Below are 20,888 nucleotides of genomic sequence, written 5' to 3'. Positions count from 1 at the left end.
AGACTCCCGGGTGTCTTGCGGGGCCGGCGGGGGACATCTACGCAATACGCGTATACAATTTCCGGTGCCGGCACATCCGCTGAGTGCCGGCACCAGAAGTTGTATATGCGTATTGCGTAGATGCCCCCCGCCGGCCCCGCAAGACACCCGGGAGTCTGCTCTGGTAAGTAGGGGGGGGCAGAGTGGCAGCATATCTCAGGGGGGAGGAGGAGGACAGTGGCAGCATATCTCGGAGGGGGAGGAGGAGGACAGTGGCAGCATATCACGGGGGGGGGGGGGGGGGGGACAGTGGCAGCATGTTTTTTTGGTGCTTTTTTAAAGAAAAAAACTTTTTTTTTTAAAAAGCACCAAACTTTTAGGGTGCGGCCTATATACGGGGGCGGCCTATATCCGAGCCAATACGGTATTTATTGTTATCCTTAATCTTTGCCAGTGATGACATCAATGAGCTAACCATGCTGTTATACTTTTTATTTCTCACTTTTATTTATACTTATAATTTTTTTTTCCACTTGCACCGATCACTAAAGTTCCATAGACTTGAAGTACCCAGCAAGGCCTGGACAGACGCTGCTGAGTCTTTCCTGTCCTCCTGTGACAGCAACGATGCCTACCAGAAGGGAATGTAGCGTTACACACGATCGTTGGGCAGGAAGGGATACCAGCTTCTGCTGTCAGGGGTGGCCCAGGTTGTCCGACAAAAAAATGCAGACTGTACAGGTACATCCATACGGTGAGATCGGGGTTAAAGTACTCTGTTCCTAACCTCTCTCTCTGGTTCTTGTCACTGATTTGCTGCTTGAAGCAACCAATTAGCAACTGGAAACCACTCACACAGAAATGAATGGGAGTACTTTCTATATGTGCACATGGGAGTCCGAAAAGGGAAACCCTAAAAAATTTTAAGGGACCATGCAGCTAAGACATCCATTAAAGTGCAGATGATGGCTGGAATTTCCATTTTACCAGACATGGACTAGGGGTTTAGCAGAATTCAGAGTTTGGTAAAGCAACGTGAATGTCTGTTCTATTATATTCATGTGCGTACAACCGACAAAGGGATAATATTGAAAGTTCGCAGACTGTGCACTTTCTATATTTATAGATATATATAAAATCACATATACATTTACAGGTGAGCTCACAGAGTTCTGTACTTTGAACCTAATCCAGTGCGGGAGAGACACTCCTTTGGGTGTGTACCATAAAAGAGCAATGAAAAGGTAAAAGACTGAAAGATAACAAAAGCAAACAAAAAAACAGCAGCATTTTTACCATTATTAAAGGATTTTGAATGCATTAAAAACACAACCCGCTTATTCTGCAGACGCTATAAAACCACCAAGTACAGGTGTCACACAGTAATCCCACAGTAAAACTAAACAATTCCCAAGTCTAAACTAAGTCCGTTAGTATTTTTGGCTTTTTTCTCGTAAATTCTTATTTCCCATCATTGACTTACATCTGGATCTCTCATTAAAGTTATAAAAATCTGCCATCTAAACTATGAAACTGTGCCCTTGAGCCATTCTTTGAAGGGTGGGGCATTGAGTAAGCACTGCATGCCCAATGACAGTATGCAGGAGTGACACAGGTCACATCGACACGTCACACGCAGCATATTAAATGTTATTATCACGTATATTAAAATCAGCCATCTGACTTCTTACTTATTTCTGCGTCATTTAATATGCAGCTGGTCCCACCATACTACCAAGGACATTTTAACACTAGAAAGTGGCTATTGCGTGATCTGAAACTGTCAAACATAATAAAGATTGGATAAATTCTATAATACAGCAAATTAAACACTGAGCTGGCCTGGAGAATCCATAAATGAATCAGGGAAGAGTCTGACGAATTCTCACTATTAGCTATACATCACACAGGGCCAGCCAGGCGTCCTACAGTAACAGCTCACTGGGGTCAGACCTTTATTCAGAAGTCGAGGGGGTCAAAAAGTGAGCTGGCAAGAATTTGCCGGCCAGTTGTGGTTTCAGCTTCTGCTATATATTATGAAGGTCCAACCATAGTGAACATGTGCTGCAGGAAGACCTGGACTGGCCCTGAATAATGCATAGTTGAATCAGTTATAGTTCTTTAAAGTCTCCTTGCGTATGAATTACACAACTCTACTGTAACCCTTGTCTTACTGCCTCGGTGGTTTAACAGCCAGACCCATCCAAGATCAACCTTCTCTCTTTTCTACAGCCAAGAATACTCTCTATTCCAAAAAGTGTAGATTACTCACCCAAACAATACTTCTGTCTGTAGATAAAATTATGTAAAATGTCACTCATGTATCCTAAACTCCAACTGAACGAGCGGCTGGAGAACGAGATACAAGTTTAAATGCAATAGCCGTCTCTCCACTGGGACATTTGTCAAGGTTTCCCTTCAATCTCGCCCCACCCTGTGCTTATCTAAAAGATAAAACAAACAAAAAAAAAATCTGTTTCGAGGTGCAATGACGTCCTGGGACATTTGGATTTTTAATGAATACCTTGAGCATCTTCCTCGGAGATTTCACTTATGTATGGGAACTGACCTAAAGCCATGATTCTTTTCCGTTCTCTCACGGAATCCTACACAAGGATCAGGAGGACCATGTGTTTACTACCTCAATAGTGTCCATGCTGCAGGGGGTATAAGACGAGAACTTAATCAGAGACCCTCTCGTCATTACTCAACATCCTCCGGTAGCCCATACCGGCCCTGTCTCTTATCTCTTCTCCCAACCTGGATGATCCAGATGAGGCACTTCACAACCACCGACCGATAAAGCAAAAACAGAAAGTGTCACCTGGTTCCACTATCCATTATCATACATGAAGCCCAATGAGCTTCTCTTGAACAAAGACTGAGTTAGCACTGCATAATGCATAGGTAACTATCCATTGTACAGGGCTACCTTGGCCCTTCCTGTAGGAGAAACGCAATGGGACTAGTCCTACAGAATTCATAGTCACTTATTTTTTGGTTAATAGACCTCAGAGTAAAGATACTGAGCATTGTCAGGCACCCGTCACTAGAATGTTTTATTTACCTGAAATTTCTGATTATTGGGGAGAGGCGAGATTAAACGGCATGAACACGTGACGCAATTTCCTGGCAGACTCTCCTGTTAAGGTAGCTCATAAAACTCAGACACTAATAACCCAAAGAGCAATAAAAATGTTTATGTCAAAATAAAATTAAAATAAATTAAAATGCACATTTTTGACAGGTAGCGCAATGTGGCCCATACCGGGAACGCAGCCAAAGAAAATAGGATTTCTTCAAAGACAGGAAACTGCTGTGAAAAACCAAGAGGAACAACGCCGATTATGAAATAATCATCTCGCGGCCCATACAACAAAACGCTGCCATGCGAGACAGGATCCCAATGTGGAGCAGAGACATTCGGGAGATAAAGCGAACCCGAGTCAGGAGCTCCATGTGGCACAACATTATTTAACACATCGGGTACCGACAGGAATGCAATATATACTCCGCTTAACATTACGTTCTTTAAGGGTTTATCAGTATTTGACCCGTTTTAAATTATTGTCTATAGAAGATAGGAGGAAAAAAAACCGCAATGAAATGAAGCAATAATTATAGATTTTTGCATAATTTGCCTTATTCTAGAAATAACTATAGTCATTAATACTGTCCTAACGGAGGAATAGACAAATTGTGGAGCATCTGAAGAGAAGAGCGCTGGAAGTCACTGATTAGTGGGCTGCACGGACTGTACTGACCGGATTCTCAGCCTGATATATACAGTATAAAGTCACGGCAGGAAGGCTTTTCCCCAAACATAGCCATGGCAGAACCCAGCTATGGGGAACGGCCTTAGAGCCACTATGGGCACAAGTTTGGTGCCAGGCGGGGGACAGGCACAGACTAAGTACCAGGCAGAGAAGGGCAGGGCCCTATAGAGGTGCCAGACAGGGCAAGGCCTATTAAAGGGACTGAAGGAGCAGCCCCGGTGGAGAGATCCGGTGCCAGGTACAGATAACAGCAGCCCAGCCGAGGTAAGTCAGGGAATAGGCAGAGCTCTGTAGCCCCAGCAGGGGTGGCTCCGGGATGCCTATTCCCAGGGATGGGTAGGCCTTCGATGGGTTCCTTCTCACGGTCAGGGGGTGGGCTCGGTTATGTTCCCATGGCTTGGTTCGGAAGGCCCGGCTAGGAATCTATTCCAGGGCGTCCTCGCATTGTCCGGAGGTGGATGTGTGCCAGGCTCCCCTCCCCCCGGGATCCCCACCTTCCGTCCCCGGTACAGGCAGCAGCCCCGGGACGCAGTGCACTGGCCGTGTCGCAGCCCGTAAGGATGTACAGGGACAGCAACGTTCCCCTCCAACGAGGCCACCACTCCCGTCCCACAGCCTGTCGCTCACCTCCTGCCGGCGCTGCTTACACTCCCCCTCGGCCCTGTGCGTGCTGGAGATGCGGCCGGTCCCCTGCTCTCATTCAGATCTCTGGCCGGGTGGAGGAGGAGGGCAGGGAGAGGAGGAGGAGGAGGAGGAGGAAGGGAGGGGCTGGCCGAGGCAAGATGCACGTCCGCGACGTGGCCGCACACCCTGCCCCCTTAACCTATGCCAGCCGGCCCCCTTAACCCAGGCAGCGCCAGCCGGCATTACCGCACCGGGTAGGGGTTACATCTACGAAGCAGTGGCGTCTCCGGCTTTCATATTTAGCGGCGGCAAATGGTGACAGGCGGCAAGTAGAGGGGTGGGCAATTATAAATCGCTACATATGCACTATATATATATATATATATATATATACACACACACACAATATATTTGCTCGATTAGAAGACGTTTTTCCAGAGCAAATGCTTTGAAAAATACCCCTCGTCTTATATTCAAGGCTGTCTTATAATCAGACCTCAAATAGAGGTCTGACTACAAGACTAAGATCCAGATCCCGCAGAGTGCTGCAGGGGACCTGGATCCTTCTCTCTGGCAGCCGGTGAACGTCTGCACGTTGCACGCAGACAACCTCCCCTGCTAGCGGCACTTCTGCCCGGGCTTCTATGACGGAGCACCGGCGTCACATGTCCTTCCGCTGCTCCATCATAAAAGCCACGGCGCTGGTACCAGCCGACAGCAGCGGAGGTTGTCAGCGCGCAGACAACCTCTGCTGCTACCCGATACTTCCTCCAGGGCTTCTGTCGCGGAGCACCGGCGTGACGTGACCTTATGGTGCTCAGTCTTGGAAGTCCCTGGTAGCAGAGGAGGTTGTCTGCACGCATCACACAGACGTTTACCGGCTGCCCCACTTGACACCAGGGAGTCTGGAGTGCGGGGTCAAGTCAATGGATGCATCGGCAAGTCGGTGAGGCACATGTAGCGGGGATAAGGCATATCAGGGGGCAGAGTGGCATATAGGGGGTATAAGGCATATGAGGGGAGCAGAGTGGCATATCAGGGAAGCGGAGTGGCATATAGGGGGGGTATAAGGCATATCTGGGGAGCAGATGTGCATAACTGGGGGTCAGGTTGGCAACTGAAAGGAAATAAAAACAAAAAATGCATTTTTCTCAACCACAGTTTTTATTTAATATTTTTATTTAATATGAAAAAAAATAGTTTACATGTTTATATGTAAAACTTTTTTATATATCCCCTTGATGACAATTGCCGGTCCGGGCACGTCACGGAAAAACATGGCGTTAACGACAAATGACGTGCCAAAAATCGACCTCGAGGCATTCAGCAACGCCAGTATCGGCACCAGAAGCCATGTCTGGCCCCTCCCCGGGGCGTCAACATCAGCCATACAATGTTTGGCGGCGGACGCCAGTTTTAAAAGCGTTTAGGAGGTGATCAACGATCACCTCCTAAACTTAAATGGTGTCGCTGGAATGCCTCGATCAGGAGGCATCCAGCGACACCAAACACTTACCCTAGGATGGACTGTGACCGCTCCGGAGAGCTGTAACAGCCGCAGCTGCACGCAGTCTTCACCATCCGCAAGATGGCCGTGGCCCGGGAAAAAAAACAATAAAGATGCAAAAGTTCGCTAGACGGTCTCCAGACCCTCTAGAGAACTCTGGCTCCACTTGCAGGTTGAATACAGCTACTGCATTCAACCATGCAAGTCAATGGAGCCCAGCTTTCTAATCACAGTGTGATTAGTAAAAATAAATTTAAAAATAAAATTAATAATAATTAGAAAAAAATAGTAAAAACACAGTAAAGTGTAAAATATATATTTTATATTGAAAATATTGGACCCCAGGAAAGCATTTCTTTGGGCCCCGCTTCACACCCTCTAGCATGCAATCACTCCCTCCGCTACCACACCAGAAAATATCTGACACATTGACCATAGACTAGGCGAAGACTGTGAGAGTCTTTCTGACCCTACCATGACATTGAGAGGTCCTCTCCCCCGTAATCATCCCCAGAGTCCCTTTGTCTCCTCATTCACTAAGCCATACTGCTCTTTTACTTACTCACTGTAGTTCAGGTATAGATCAAATGAACACATGTAAACAGCACGTGCATGTATAGATCAAATTAATAAGACATAAAAACCCTATATTTGCAGGTATACATAAATAACGTATGGAAACATAGCATTGCAAGTATAGATCAACAAAACACACAAACCCAGCATTGCAGGTATAGATCAACTGCAAATCACATGTTAACTCAGCACTGAAGGTATAGATCAAATAAACAACACATAGAAACGGCACTGCGGTATTGATCAACTGAATAAGACATACAAACCTTTTATTTACAGGTATACATAAATAATGTATGGAAACATAGCATAGCAGGTATAGATCAACAGAATAACATAAAAACCCAGCTTTGCAGGTATAGATTAACTGGAATTCACAGGAAAAACTAAGCATTAAAAGGTATAGATAAAAAACCCTAAATTACAGGCATAGCTCACAGGTTGCACACCCCAAAGGCCAGCCTTGGCGTCCACACTGCCCACATAGAACCTGACCAGCACCCAAATCACACACATAGGACATGCCATCTTTGTCCCCAAACAGCCCAGCACGAGTCAACTTTGTCTCCAAAAAGCCCAGCGTACGACATCTTTGACCCCAAACAGCCCGTCCTGTGCCACCTTTGTCCCATAAACACGCTACCTGTACCACCTTTGTCCCATAAACACCCTGCTTGTGCCATCTTTGCCTTCACAAATCAATGATACATCTACAATACACACAAACACGTTTACAGTAACTCACTAATAAAGGAAGTGTGGCAAGGAAGGAAAATATGGAGGGCTCTGCCAGCACAATTGGCCATTTGGAGAGATCAGTGAGTAAGCAGAGGCATTACAGAGCTATCAGCCTAGGCCCGAATAGGCCACATTACATTACATGTATCTATATGGCGCCAGCATATTCCGTAGCGCCAGCATATTCCGTAGCGCTGTAACAATCGGTGGAATAATTTAACGTCATACAAAATAATAAACTGATACAAAAGCAGAAGATGGCCCTGCTCTTGCGAGCTTACAATCTAGTCGGTGGTAGGCCACTTTCCCTAGGTACATGCCGACTGTCCCTAACGGAATATATCTCACCGTCAGGATTGACCCTCAGCTACATTGGGACTTTTAGGTATGCAGTGCTGCTATTGAGCAGGATCGTTCCAGGGTTAACGTCTGAGCTGCTTTTAGGAAGGGCCTTGCCAATTATGCAATACCGAGCGATGGCCTAAAATAAGATGGCCAGACGCGTCCTGCCGACTCCTGTTACAAAAAAAACGCTCTGTGTGTGAAGGCAGCTCCTAGAGACCAATGGTGGTGATGGCACCAAATCCCCCATCAAAGTGTTACCAATCCCAAAGCATATTGTGTTATAGAAAGAAAGAATGTACACATAGCTCCATTACCTGCACTGAAGCATCATATATATCTTACAATACTTCCAATCTAGCTGGGGCAGGGCTTTACAGAAACTTTTTATCTGTTTTTTTTTATGACTCTGACCCATTGGGAACTATTTATTTTAGTTGATCAGAGTATTTAGAAGAATAATATATTCTTATTATACAATTCTGTTTATAAACACGTCACTGTGCCACTGGGCTGTAGAACTCTGTTATATACTAATATATAGCTCCTACAACATAGTAACAGTAATTTAGGTTGTGAAAAAGACCCAAGTCCAGCAAGTTCAGCTCTCGTGTTGATCCAGAAGCAGGTGAATCCCCACCACACACTTTGAAGCCATTTCCGTCCGTGCCTCAAAAAAGGGGAAATGTTCCTTCTTGAATCCAAAATCTGATATCTCATCAACAAATTTTAACTAATTAAAATTAAATACAATCATTTCCCTGTATTGTCTTCTTTACTAAACATCATCCATCCTATATGTTATAGTATCTATTGGACAAACCTTGTAGGTAGTGAATTGCGCATCTTTTGTTCTTAAAAGAACTGAAAACAGGCAGATGGTCTGCACACCAGAGATTCACAAGAGAAGATGACAGAAGTGCAGGAAGAACCCAGGTATTTTTTTACATGTGTCTGTGGCTTATTAGCTTAAAGCCTTTATAGCATTGCTGCTGCGGGAGGTGGAGCATTTGGTTCCCAAATCAGCTCTTCCCTCCATGGTCCCTTTGTTACTTACAATATAGTATTGAGTGAGCCAGACATCTGCGCCTCTGCCGCCATCTGCGCCTCTGCCCATATAGCTATTGGAGTCAGAAATTGGATTTTTGCCATATTCCCCCTGCCACTCACTAGACAAATCAAGATATTTACTGGAAAAAAAGACCTGCAAGCAGGAAATGTACTTAAGTACACACGGTAGAACTACTCTTGAAGTTGATGGAGCTCCATTTCAAAGCAATTAGAGCAGCAGCAGCCAATAGCGCTTATGCTGTGTTCAGCTAGCATGCAAGTGGTTCCTCCGTTTACTTTTGATTGTAGCGTGGCTCCCATTGACATCAACAGGAGAACTACATCATATGAGCAGGAACTGGGGAGGTCATATGAGCAGCAACTGGGGAGGTCATACTTTAGCAATAAATGCAGTAAAGACATTAAAAATAACGCTGCGTCTAAACTGGTCTTTATCCTACCATGTACGTGAACACACTATTTGGCTCCCAATGAGTAAAGACGGAGATATGAATAACATGCGTAAAGACTAACACTGCAGGAATATCCAACAACAGGTGGCCTGAGGAGTCATATCCTAATATGAGAGTGCTGAGTGACGCAGAGGACAGCAGATCAGAAAGCTTCATTCATAGAGAGAGCAGCCGACAGCAAAGACCACAGTATACAGCATTCAATAATACCCATTCAATGTCCCCAAAAATACTGGATAGAAAATAATATTAAAGGAACTACAGGAAAGTCCCATGGAAAAAATATTTTCCTCCTGGAAATTATAATACAGTAATGTAGGTCGACATTGACAAAAACCTGGTTTTAGCTCATCTTGTTCCAATAAACTTACTCTGACTGCAGACATGGAGGCAGCCATTGTTGTCAATCATGTGATATTTTGGGTGACTTTCTCTGCTCAACCACCACACTGAGCTGACTCTTTCTGGCAAAGTCTGTTCCTACATTGACGTTCATTAGTCAGAGTGTTAAGCTATGCGATTAAGACTGAGTCGTTCTATTGTTTACCACGGACATTATGATAAGGAGTCAGGGTGTTTGTCTAGTGGACTCGTCTGAGATAACAGAATACACATACTAACGGCTAATAATGTCCTTAAGACTAGAAACAAAATTTTAATCTGATACTAGTGATAAAAATGGTGTGAGTTCCCCTTTGCTGTATACACTTTTTATAAAAACATTCATGGATTTATACTGGTGGTAGAAATGGAGTCAGCGGGAATCTTACCCCTTCCCAGTTTCTAGCAGTCTTATAACTGCATAATGTGTATGGTTTGAACAAGTATGTTAATATGAACTTTTTAATTACATGGGGATTGAAAACCCATTAATTAGCTTTTTTTTTTTTATGAAATCAGTTCTTTCATTAGCCTCTCACGATTCACACCTGGAAATTAGAGCATTCCAGCATGAAATAACTTGCTGTATTTAACCAGAGGGGTTTCTCATTTGCCTACATATTTTTTCTTTAGTTTGACATTAGAGAACCATTAGGCCATATAAAGGGCCATATGGATTATCCTACCGGGACTAGTAGTCCATACTTTAGCATGCTTAGAACTGACCGTATTTACCATTAGGTTAAGAAGCCAAGGAGGGCATCTCCAAGCCCTCCTCCCCACTCTATTTTCTTACCCCCTCTATGCCCTTTCTGCCTTTCATGGTTTCTCCCCACTGGTCTTTTTATGCTCCTGCCCCTCAAACATTATTTCCTACCTGTTCTCCCTCTTTCTTTTGGCACAAGCCAAAGATGAAGCTGTACAGCCGTAGCATTTTTTGCTGTGGGTTTATGCAGACAGAATAAACTGGCACTCGAAACAAATTAATAAAACCCAAGCAGGAACGTAATAGCAAGGAACCAAGTTACAACTTGTAGAACTATATTCTCATGCATGGCAGGTAGTCTAGGGTCGATCTGCCCCAGGTGCCCTAGAAGGGAGCAGGAAGATCTACACTATTGCCTTCACGGAATTATCCCTGTGGGTGCAAGTGCCAGGATCCTATGGCATCTATAAGCAGGAGGCCCATCATACAACAGGAGATGTGTGCGGGTGCCCACCTTACCTACTAGACCACCAGGAACAGGAGATTATGAGGAGCCCCCCGTCGTCTGCACCCCTTGTGATCCATGTCTGTATGGCATTGCTGGGAAGCCAAATTTAAAGCATTCCAGAAAGCGCTGAAGATGATCACCAATTATAGACAGCAATCATTGTGGATGACACACATTGTGTATAATTATTTAATATAGTGCTAATCTGTACTGTTTGTACCATAAAATCTCAGGTATAATACACACATTTTACCCCTTTATCAAGAGTCCTTTCTTCAACCCGTAAAAATAAAATCAGTTACTTTGAGGAAAAAGGACTTTTTTGTCCTGTTTTGTGCCACTGATCAATAGAATCAATGAAGGCGCTTTCTGCGCATGACCAGACGAGTCTTCTTTTAGAGGTTGGAGTCTCGCTTTAAAGTGTCAGGGCTTTCATTGCCAACAACACAATGTACCATCTATGCCATTACTTGGACACAGGTGTGGCAATGATTGGCTAATTGTTTGGATTAATTTTCTTGAGCAGAGATATCCTAAGTTTAGGATGGAGTCTGGGTATCACGTAATAATTCTGCCATTTGGCACAGTTTACATAGATATGCTTCCTGATTAGCTTTGGCGTAGAAGTGAATTGTAATCAAAGAGAAAAAACCATCTGAAAGCCATCAGAGGGTTAAATTTATTGCAGTTTTCCATATAAAACACCAGTTAAATGTTTGCACGGGAGCTCCACGATGCTTAAAGAGGTTATTAAGAAAACAAAGTGAGAAACAGGATTTTTCTGTATTTTTGAAAATAATGTTGGTATTATAGCATTTGTGCCTAAATTAAAGCAAATTCGACATTATTTGTAAAGTGTTGTCGCTCAGTAAGTTTACTCTGGGATTGCTTGATTATGTTAAATTTCTAATTAAAACATGTTACTTTGATCAACTATGTATCAGCTGGAAGATTCTGTTGACCTCAGAGTTACTTTGTATTTTGGACACCTGCGGATGTGATGTCGCTGCCTAGAGGCAACATGCAGCGGCTTTACTTTTATGATTAACAATATGTATGTTTTCATCAGTTTTGAAGATTGAACATATGAAGAAAAAGTAACATTTTGCACAAATTACATTTTCAAGCATCATTTATGGGGAGACTGTTCATATTTCAACCATAAACAGGGCCATTTAAGAGAAACATGTCCATGACGGATCGATCATGAAATCTTGTAACTTTTAGGAGACTGCATATGTGATTTTAGAGCAGCATGCCTCCCAAATGTCCCTAAACGGAAACTCAACCCCCCCCCCAATGCCCATCATTTCTATCGTCTAAAAATGTTTGTTGGGTGTGAGTGTATCCCACGATTCCACAGCCCTAAAAGTTACAACAATGTGTTTACAAATAGCAGGAAATGTGTTTATAAATTAAATTGTGTGAATAAAATTAATTCTTCTTCTAACGGCCTTACTGGCTACATAAATATAATTGTACAAAGCCCCGCCCCTAGCCCTAAAACATAGTTATCCCTCTTTGACCATTTGGAGCTATGGGGTAACATCATGTGTCTGGAATCAGGAGTTAATGGTGGAAAGGGGGCAGCAAGCCTTGGCTCTGTGATTTCTTGGCTAAAGTGATGTATTGTGGGTAATTAACTCAGTGCCAGAAACTTCTACTGGAGTTTGGAAAACACCCAACATGGATGGTGAATCCCCTCTGGAGAGATACTTAGATCAATGTGAAGTTGAGGTAACCTCATGTTTATATTGCAGGGTCCCCTATACCCTCCTGTAACTGAGGGCACATGAAGCGTGTATGTATAGAGCAAAGGGGTGCTAGGTGCATGGGTCAGGGGCCCTGGTTAGTTCTGGTTACTCTGGCTTGTTTTCTAAATCAGGGTAAAAAGATTTGTGTAAATCCTGGTGCAAGTTAGTGCTGGAATATAGATGAATATAGATGTCAGACGATACACCGGTATCTCATACACACGTATATGTACATCATGTGCTTCCAAATTTAAGGAAGGTGTTTTATTAAATACCGTACATTTTTCTTCAGTAGTTGGCAGTGATGCATAAATACCATTTTATTGTAATTAAAGAGCCCGTAGGTGATCAAACAAGCCACCTGGATTTTGTTTTTTTTGTTTTTTTTAAGTGTCCCCTAAAAGCTGCTTATATGTGATAAACTTTATATAATGCCATAAAAACGATGGCATTATATCCCTGGCCAATTTCTCAATTCTCCTAAATGTTACAGAATTATGTTATACTTGGTTTATATTAAAAACCCTGCTGGTAACATCGCTGCCTGTGACTGATAGCGAAAGGAATAAAATAAAAAATAAAAGTGCCAACTAACAATAGATCAGCTGGCTGGCACATAAAAAAAACCAAAAAAAAAAAACCTGCATTATGCCACAGCCAGCCACTCTCCCGTCACATACAAATCTGCAAATAAAATCAATAAATCCTGATGGGAGTTGTGGCACCCACAAAAGCGGGTGCACAAGAAAAGCAAATGGCTGGCATACTTTGTTTTATCTAAACTGTATTTGTATAGTGCAGAGGTGTCCAAGTTTTTTCTGCAGTGGGCCACTTCATCAGAATTGTATACGTGCGAGGGCCGCACTCATTTTTCACTGTGAGAAAAGATAGCCTTTAATAAAATATGCAAAAATATTAAAATAAAGTAAACGACACACAACCTGGTTGGCTGGGCATGATAGGAGTGTGATTGCCGTCAACAATCATATATAAATAAATGGTTATTGTATTTTTTTGTCCAATTTTAGTGCGTTAACCACACTTGTTAGAAGTAACACCACAATTAGACAAAAAAAAAATCAACAATATGACTTGGCATGATAGGAGTGTGATTGCTAACAGCAAACACAATCTTTTTATACCAGGCAACCAGTAAATGCTAGAACCTAGGCATGATGGGACTGTGACTGCTGTTAGCAATCACACTCCTACCATCCCAAGTCAGCCAGTACATGGTGGCTGTAAGTGCAGACCCCATACTGCTGGCAGCATCAATACACAAGGGGGGCAGCTAGCCAGGTTTCAGCATGTACTGGCTGACCTCGCATGATAGGAGTGTGATTGCTAACAGCAAACACTCTTTTTATACCCAGGCAACCAGTAAATGCTAGAACCTAGGCATGATGGGACTGTGACTGCTGTTAGCAGATTGCTGTTAGCTGTTAGCAATCACACTCCTATCATCCCAAGTCAGCCAGGACATGCTGGTACAGGGTGGCTGTAAGTGATGTGCAGACCCCATACTGCTGGCAGCATCAATACACAAGGGGGCAGCTAGCCAGGTTTCAGCAGGTATTGGCTGACTTGGAATGATAGGAGTGTGATTGCTAACAGCAATCACAGTCCCATCATGCCTAGATTCCAGCACTTACACATCCATGCTATCACACACATACACACACAAATTCATTCCCTCAATCAGGCATACTCATTCAAACACCCACCCCCTTACCTGCACTACAGCTCCCGATGCCGCTCACAGACTTCAGCAGGGGGCGTGGCCTCCCTCTTCCTCTGTGCAGGACAATAAGACCTCCCACAAGTAAGCAGCAGGGCTCTTGTGATCCTGGCTGCCGATCTCACGCGGGCCGCATGTTGGACACCCTTGGTATAGTGTATTACCATTTAACCCTATATTAATGCTATGGCTCCCTTTGCCAGAGATGGGAGACCAAATGGTTGCGTAAGTGTCCAAATGCTCCTAGTGAAGTATCCCGGCTTGTCTTCTCTCCAATATATACTTTTGTGGGGGTATTTTAAGCTGGTGGGCTGCTAAACAGTCCCAAATGAGACACGGGCCTCACAAAATAAAATTTGAACATTTCGGACATGTAACTTCCAAAATAAAACATAAAACCTATGCCTGTTGGGATTTTTTTAATGACACATTAATATTTATTTTTTTGAGGACCATTCTCAGAGTATTGGAGTGCTTCAATAAGTATTCTTCCTTCGTGAGGGTATGACACCATGACAGGTGGACCCATTTTTTGTTTCCTGCCTTTCCGGTTTGGACGAAAATTGAAGGGCTTTGTACATTCAGAAATGAAATTTGTTGTCATTCGCCCTCACACTCTGTATGTCTCCCTATCATCTTGGCTGACCACTTCCATGTCCCTGTCTCCTTGCTGCACGGCTCCCCTTCTTCTCTGACATCTTCTTTCTTCTGCCTTCCTTCGCTACTTTAAAAGACTTCTTTCTTCGTCCTGTACTCTGTGGGCAACCGGACGCGGCCTCCAGGTGAACTTCCAGAAAAAGGGGAGAGGCTGTTCCCTTGTGGCTCCAGCCTTTTGCAGAAGTCCAAAGAGAAGCCAGAAGCCTGGAGAAACAGAGATGCAGAAACACTTCTTTCTTTATTATTCTGGTCTCCCAGTGAACTTCGGGCATAAGGGCGGAGCCTCAGGGCACATCATCTACCCCATTCCTCCACTTGGGGGAAAGGGTGTGTCCAGAGGCTCCACCCTTTTATGGGAGTTCTGTCTGCTGCATTGTGTGATCTTAAAGTTTCAAGCGCTATAATGCTGTCTAATTCTTTCATACGGTTTAAATCACTGGAGATTTGGTGCACTGTTTGGTGCAGTGCGGTGCGTTCCGGGCCTGATATACTGTAAATAGCATGACTCTCATAACGTCCAGGAAAAGAAGACTTCTTGGTTCATGGATGTTCATACAGCTTGTGATGAAAACACAGATCAGAACAAATCATCGCTGATGCGCTACACTGACTGTATAATTAAAAAAAAAACAACTCATGCAATTCTGTTTTTAAGTGGATTCAGTGGCGACCCAAGAACAATATATAGGGGGGCACAGTCAAAACTTTGACCCAACACCAAAAGAACCCCACAAACAACAAAAGTACCTGTCGCATTGACTCTACAGATTAGAAGCAGACTGTCGCAGTAAATGCAGTCCTCCCTCCTTCTGACCCTAATGTGATTATGCATTAGATGTCCTCATGCCACACATGCTATGATCCCATAGCAAACAAATGGTGCGGGTCTGGCAAGTGACCCGAAAATGGACGTGTGAGTCGTGAACAGAGACCATGTGCGTGCCACCCCCATCATTACCAGAGACACTTTGTACCCTCCACCTACGGGGGTGGCACGCACAGGTTGCTTGAACACCTAAAACTGGCTCTGTTCACAACTGTGCTACACCTCTTTTCCTCCCTCATGTAGTTCCAGTATAGATCAAACAAACACACAGAAACACAGCATTGTGGGTATAGATCAGCAGAATAAGACATACAAACCCTGTATTTGCTGGTATAGGTTAAATAAATAAATGAAACATAGCATTACAGGAAGGTATAGATCAAATAAATAATGCATGAAAACCCTAAAATGCAGATGAAAATCACAGGTCGCACACCCCAAAGGCCAGCCCTGGCACCCAGATTGGACGTATAGGACTTGCCATCTTTTCCCCAAAACAGCCAAACTGTGCCATCTTTGCCCCCCACCTACACATCCATATCTTATTTACGCATACCCCCTCCCGCATTCCCTTTTATTTTCTGTGCTGCCCATGCACTGTGTAAGCAACGTCTCTTTCACCGCCCATGGGAAGTAGGAACGCAGCAGAGTCATGTAACGTGACTCTGCTGGGTTCCTGCTTCCATTGGGCGGTATAAAAGACATAGCTCAGGCAGCGTGTGAGCAACACAGAGGTAAGATGAAGGCCTGTGTGGAAGTGATCACAGGGGTTGGAGGGCCCAGCTGTAGTTGAGACCCCCACAACCGTGGTTGTTGCAGGCTCAAGGAGCAGCTGCTATGGCCCCCAGGAATGACGGGCCCAGGGCAGCTGTCCCTTTTGCCCTGCATTAGAACACCTGGGGAAGGGGGAAAAAGAATAGCCTGGTGGGGGGCAACTGCCCTCCCTTTCCCATCTGTAGAGACTCCTATGAGTGGGCTTGTTTTTAGTGTTTAATATCACTGTGGACTATGCCAGTTTACTGTGTTTATTATGTTGAACTTAGTATGCAAAGCATATCAGGCTTCGACTGTGGAAGGCCATGTCCACATGTGAAAGAGAACGAGAGTATGAATGAGGGTGAGCGGGAAAAAAAAATGAAATATAGATAAATTCTGAGCGCTTTGCTTTGTTTTTGTTTGTTTCGTTGGGGGTCCCTCCCCATTTTGGTAGATTCCTACAAATTAAATGCACAGGTCTATTAAATTTTAAGAAATGTAACTGACTTAAATAGGCATTATACAGGGCCAACAAGCACCTTTTGCAGGAGAAGCTCGTGGGGGTCTGTCCTTCATAATGCATTGTAATCTTGGTGAGCTGAAACTGCAACTCTTCTGCAAACTCTTGCTTTAATGAACCAATTGCTTTATGGACCATTTTCCACCTTAGTACTATAGGAATGCTGTGCATTTATATGCTGACCCATATGCTATTCAAAACATGGTGCAGGCAAAAATGCTCCTTTTTTAAAACATAAGTAAAAATTACACACACAGCATCTCAATTGCCCTCTAGTGAACAACTATTGTACAAACTGTACACACAACGCTTTCCCTCCCTGCTTTGTGCCACCTAGAGGATAGACCATGAATCAATAATACATTATGTATGCATTATTGTGCGCATTGATTATTCACTGTCGCTCTCTCCAGCATCCCTTATGCGAAGTTTACACCTATGTCCTCCAAGTATATGGAGAATACAGTTAAAACTATGGGAAAGTGTTAATTTAAAGAAAACAAATACCCAAAATTAAGATTACATTAGAAAGTTCTTACACAGTACTATTCTTCCTTAGTGAGGCCATCAGCGACAGTAGATCCCCCCTTTAGTAATAGATTGATTTGCCAAAACCTGATTAGACAATACAAATATGAGCAATACATACCTTTTTTGTGCGCTATAAACTTTCTGTGTGCAGAATTGTGATGCAAACTTACATCGTGTGGACATTCTAAGATGTCCTTGGCCCTGCTGTATAAGCCGCCAAGGGTGCCAGGCTAGTGTGATGTTCTGCTACCAGAAACCATAGGGTTAGCATTATTGTATATGAATGTTGTAAGACATGTTTGGTATTACCACATGTTAGTAAGCAATGAGGATTATAGACAGTAGAACAATGAATTGGCTCATAATTCAAAAGACAAAGCTCCCTACCCAGGTGGCGTCCTAGTGAATGGAGGCAGTGTTTCTCGTGGCACAGACACTCCAGGCGAAGTACGTCTGATTTAGCAGAACAGTGTTCTTTGGGGCCCCTCTGCCTCTCCTGCCATTGCATTTCTGTTGACAAAGTATTGGCTGATACAGAATCTTAATTATTATGTTATAGCTTTGTGATGTGCAGTTTATACATGTGCCCCGCAGTAAAGCCAATGTGATGTGTTCATTTGTCTTACACATGTCAATATATTTTAGTTTTTCTTTTTTTTAACTGCTTTTTTAATTTTTAGGATGTCCTTTCGTCCACACCTAATATATACACCCCTTTGACGGCATATAATGATCTAAATGTGCCGCCTATGCATGGAACGTCCTATACGTGTCCTCTTGACCAGTCTAAAGAGCTTTCCACAGACTTTTCATCTGTAGACCTCAGCTTTCTGCCTGATGACCTCAATCAAGACACTGAAGACAGGAGTGAGATACATGGGCAGCAATACCCAACTCAGTCTAGAGAGGCAGACAGTGGAATTTGCCTAAACGAATCTGGTCTATCTCAGCCTTGCACCCCATCAGAATGCAGAGACAATTCTCAAGATGCCTCCGGTTTGTGTCCAATGCCAATCACACCTATGACTCCAATGACACCAGTGACCCCAGTAGCGGAAATCTCTGGCATAGTCCCTCAGTTGCAGTGAGTATCTATATCAGAAGTTGTCCAAGATATTGCCTTCTTATGGCAATGACTAAATTGACCATTTCTAAATAAAATTAAAAAAACTTGTGAATGGCAAAATGGGACTGAGGATCACCTGAATATAGCATCATGCTCAAATGGTGTCCTTTTATTTAATATTTTATTATATAATATTTTATCTGTGGAAATCTTAGTGATGTAGATATAATACCAGCAGTGCTATACCCTGCCTACAAAACCTATTATATAGGCCAAATCTTAAACAATTTGTTTAGACCACTTTTTGCCCGTCATCAGCCACCCTGGGTGGGGTATACAGTAAAGGTCTACTCAGCCTGTCCATTTTTTTTAATGTTCTTCCTTTTAGAAATATTGTGTCTACTGTAAATTTGGCTTGTAAGCTCGATTTGAAGAAAATTGCATTGCATGCTAGAAATGCAGAATATAATCCAAAGGTGAGATTTCTTGGTATATGCTTTATTATTTTTAACTTGACACACACATAACCGTGTGACATTTAAATGATGATGGTGAACTGTATTTCACACTTTCTATAGCGGTTTGCTGCAGTAATAATGAGAATCAGAGAACCGAGAACAACCGCGCTCATTTTCAGCTCCGGAAAGATGGTGTGCACAGGGGCAAAAAGGTAAGTAGTTAGTTTTGGATAAACATGTAGCCACTGATGCACCGCTGCTTCACATCATCATCATCATGGATGCTTCCACCACATACTCTGCCACCATATTGTGTCCTTTATGGTGCAGAACACTCATACTTGAGAACTTTGTAGCCTAAACAGGACTACTCCCTTTTCAGCTCCAGATAGGAGCGAGGCAATGGTGATGCTAGGCATATGTAGAGGCTTTGCTGCCCCGATCACATCATACTTATGGAGAGGGGCATTTGAGGCCCAGGGGAGGGCTGGCACCTTTTGGCCTAGCGGTCAGGCAAAGGCAAATGACCCCTTGTCCCCTCCCTGTAACATACACACTGGTGCACATTTTACACACTCAGATTAACACACACTTATTCTACAAACATACGTACATTGACACACACCTTCAAACACACACACATGCATATTCATGCTAATACACAGTCATGTTCACACGCATTCTAAAATACACACTCAAACATTGAACTTCTAGAAAAATATGAATATCCGGGGAGGAAATGTCCCTAATGATGTCGTTTTGACTGGTATGGTTTGTAAGGCTTGACTTGCCCTGGATGATCCTGATTTCATATGTCCCCAGAGATGTCTCTGTCTGGAAGAAAACGAGCCACCTAAACCTTGTGTTTAAAGTGCTGGAGGATTCTGAGCCATCCAGTTTTTTTTTTTAAATTTAGAGTATTAGACAGTCTGCTGAGGGAATGATGGTAATAACCTTTTCATAAAGCTATACTTACATTGACAGGGGCAACCTTGTCCAAAGTGCTTATAATCCCATACACTGTGTATTCATACTATCTCTCTATATATTGCTTTTATGACTATACTTTAGTGAAGAACAGTCACGGCTGGCAGCAAGAAAATATGCACGGGTCGTACAGAAACTTGGCTTCCCAGCAAAATTCCTTGACTTCAAAATCCAGAATATGGTAGGGAGCTGTGATGTGAGGTTCCCAATCAGGCTTGAGGGCCTGGTATTAACTCATCAGCAGTTTAGCAGGTGAATGTTATTTCCCTTGAATAATAATCGAAAAGAATTGCTTTTCTGTTTAGGTGAAAGATTAAAGGGGCCCTTTGAAACAATACGAATGAGGCAAATTTTTGGCACAAATTGTTTCTAATGCTGCGTTTGGAGTTTTGAAAGTGTAAACATCTACTATTTGAGACTGCATGGGGCAATGTACATTAATGCTTTTGGGTTGTCTGAAAATGTATAGCACTATAGTGGCACTTCACACTGTCCTCTCTCTTCAAACAGTTATGAACCAGAACTGTTCCCAGGCCTCATATATAGGATGGTGAAACCAAGGATCGTGCTACTTATATTTGTCTCTGGAAAAGTCGTATTGACCGGTAAAGTGCATTTATCTCTGATGTTAATTAGAGGACATGTAGATATATATTTATATATGGACTGTGAACTATATATAAACTATGGCTACCAAGGAAATTATTAGGCAATTCCTTAAACTGTCTGTCTTCAGGAGGGACATAAATTAATATATTTTGATATGCGTGAAATGCCTGAAATTTAATTGTAGATTCCAAACAAATACACTGGGATGTACGGATGCACAGCCCACCCTTCCCACCAAAAAATGGTCTTTAAGGACCTGGTTCTGCCGTACCAAACTTTTAAAGACACTTGTGGTATTGGATGTGCTACTTGTGGTGGTTATATAT

The 20,888-nt window shown here is 43.2% G+C and overlaps 1 protein-coding gene across 1 annotated transcript; it reads left to right on the top strand.

Moving 5' to 3' along the window:
* Positions 1-12,346: 12,346 nt before the first annotated feature.
* LOC149271732 (TATA box-binding protein-like 2) lies at positions 12,347-20,558 on the top strand (the record flags this gene model as incomplete). The annotated part of the gene is made up of 6 exons (XM_089507165.1): positions 12,347-12,397; positions 18,123-18,526; positions 18,897-18,984; positions 19,087-19,178; positions 20,038-20,205; positions 20,464-20,558. Coding segments are annotated over exons 1-6 (898 nt in total), but the record flags the coding sequence as incomplete, so codon positions are not given.
* Positions 20,559-20,888: the final 330 nt, after the last annotated feature.

Source organism: Sceloporus occidentalis, unplaced genomic scaffold, assembly GCF_023333645.1.
Source record: "Sceloporus occidentalis isolate IW3139 unplaced genomic scaffold, rSceOcc1.0.p SCAF_466, whole genome shotgun sequence".
Taxonomy (NCBI): domain Eukaryota; kingdom Metazoa; phylum Chordata; class Lepidosauria; order Squamata; family Phrynosomatidae; genus Sceloporus; species Sceloporus occidentalis.
This window is presented reverse-complemented; position numbering and strand designations above follow the sequence as displayed.